Genomic DNA, 2,283 nt, shown 5'->3' on the forward strand with positions numbered 1-2,283 from the left:
TTCCCTGTGTCCTGTCCCTCCATGCCTTGTCCCCAGTCCCTCTCCAGCTCTCCTGGAGCCCCTTTAGGGCCTGGAATGTTCTGGAAGCTCTCCCTGGATCCCTCCCTTCTCCAGGGGAACATTCCCAGCTCTCCCAGCCCCACTCCGGAGGGGACTCTGGGAGCCCCGAGCTGCAGGTGGGGTCTCACCTGAGCGGGGCAGAGGGACAGAATTCCCCAAATGACACCAAATCATCCCCAAATTTGATGCGCCTGCTCTTGATGTGACCTGGATCAAATCCCATAAAACTTCCCAGGGGGAAAATCCACGTCCTGCAGCCGGAGGGGACACTCACCCTCGAACTGGTAGTGCATGGTCTGGTGGATGCGCTCCGTGACGCTGGCCAGCCACTCCTGGAAGGACAGGGACACCTGGGATTCATCCAGAGCCTGGTGACAGCCTGCAGGAGACAGGGGACACTGGAATGCCACCCTGATGGCACCCTGATGCCACCCTGGACACAACCCCACAGAGCTCTGTGACACTGGAATGCCACTCCTGGAAGGACAGGGACACCTGGGATTCATCCAGAGTCCGGTGACAGCCTGCAGGAGACAGGGGACACTGGAATGCCACCCTGATGCCACCCTGGACACAACCCCACAGAGCTCTGTGACACTGGAATGCCACTCCTGGAAGGACAGGGACACCTGGGATTCATCCAGAGCCTGGTGACAGCCTGCAGGAGACAGGGGACACTGGAATGCCACCCTGATGCCACCCTGATGCCACCCTGGACACAACCCCACAGAGCTCTGTGACACTGGAATGCCACTCCTGAAGGGACAGGGACACCTGGGATTCATCCAGAGCCTGGTGACAGCCTGCAGGAAATGGCAGGGACACTGGAATGCCACCCTGATGCCAACCTGATCCAAACCTCGCCCCCCCGAGCTCTGTGGGAGCTGAACCAGCCCTCTGGGGCAGGATGGGCAAGCTCCATGCCAGGGAAAAGCAGGAGAACGAGGGATTTGTACCAATTTCCAGGCCAAAGGGAAGCCGAGAGCGGGAAGAGCAGCAAGCAGAGGCTGCTGGCCTGGCACGGGGCAGTGCCAGCGTGGAGAGAGGGGTTCCCACAGGGCTGTGGGGAAACCCACGGGATTCCACGGTGCTGGAGGGACTTCTCCCAAACCTCGCCCCCCCGAAGCTCTGTGGGAGCTGAACCAGCCCTCTGGGGCAGGATGGGCAAGCTCCATGCCAGGGAAAAGCAGGAGAACGAGGGATTTGTACCAATTTCCAGGCCAAAGGGAAGCCGAGAGCGGGAAGAGCAGCAAGCAGAGGCTGCTGGCCTGGCACGGGGCAGTGCCAGCGTGGAGAGAGGGGTTCCCACAGGGCTGTGGGGAAACCCACGGGATTCCACGGTGCTGGAGGGACTTCTCCTCTCCCGACATCCCACACAAACCCAACGCAAACAACTCATGGAATCAGGGAGTGCTTTGGGGTGGAAGGGACCCTAAAGCTCATCCTGCTCCAGCAGGGACATCTTCCCCAAGACCAGGTTGTTCCAACCTCCAGGGATCCAGGGACATCCAATATTTCTTCTCAATATCCCATTAAACCTGCACTTGGAACCCTGGAATGGTTTGAGTTGGAAGGGACCCTAAATCCCATCCCAACCCATCCCATCCCACCCCTGCCATGGGCAGGGACATTTTCCCCTATCCCAGATGGCTCCAGCCCGGCCTTGGGCACTGCCAGGGATCCAGGGGCAGCCACAGCTGCTCTGGGAATTCTGTCCCAGCCCCTCCCCCCCCTCCCAGGGAGGAATTCCTTCCCGATATCCCACCCAAATTCCCCTTTTCCAATGTGAAGCCATTCCCTGTGTCCTGTCCCTCCATGCCTTGTCCCCAGTCCCTCTCCAGCTCTCCTGGAGCCCCTTCAGGCCCTACAAGGGGCTCTGAGCTCTCCTCTGGGCAACCTTGCCACCCTCACAGGCAAAAATCCCATCCCAAAATCCCATCTGAAGCAGCCCACAGGATCCTGGACTGGTTTGGGGTGGAAGGGACCTTAAATCCCATCCCACTGAATCCCCTTCAATCGCCTTCCCCTGTCCCAGGGCGCTCCAGCCCGGCCTGGGGCACTCCCAGGGATCCAGGGATGGCCACAACCCCTCTGGGAATTCCCTCCCAGCCAGGAATTCCTTCCCAAAATCCACATCAACCCACGCAAACCCAGTGCTCACCGTGTCTCTTCAGCGAGGAGGAGGAGGATGAGGAAGAGGAGGATGAGGAGGAGGCGGCCGGC

At 60.0% G+C, this 2,283-nt stretch overlaps 1 protein-coding gene across 1 annotated transcript in view; it reads right to left on the bottom strand.

Moving 5' to 3' along the window:
• CUNH2orf42 (chromosome unknown C2orf42 homolog) overlaps positions 1 to 2,283 on the bottom strand; it is a 13,556-nt gene that overhangs the window by 8,223 nt on the left and 3,050 nt on the right. Inside the window, exons 2-3 of the mRNA XM_017726652.1 lie at positions 2,222 to 2,283; positions 335 to 439 (exon numbers count right to left, since the gene is read on the bottom strand). Coding sequence (XP_017582141.1) covers positions 335 to 439; positions 2,222 to 2,283 — 167 coding nt within the window. The remainder of the gene's footprint in view (positions 1 to 334; positions 440 to 2,221) is intronic.

Source organism: Corvus brachyrhynchos, unplaced genomic scaffold, assembly GCF_000691975.1.
Source record: "Corvus brachyrhynchos isolate BGI_N302 unplaced genomic scaffold, ASM69197v1 scaffold342, whole genome shotgun sequence".
In the NCBI taxonomy this organism is placed as follows: domain Eukaryota; kingdom Metazoa; phylum Chordata; class Aves; order Passeriformes; family Corvidae; genus Corvus; species Corvus brachyrhynchos.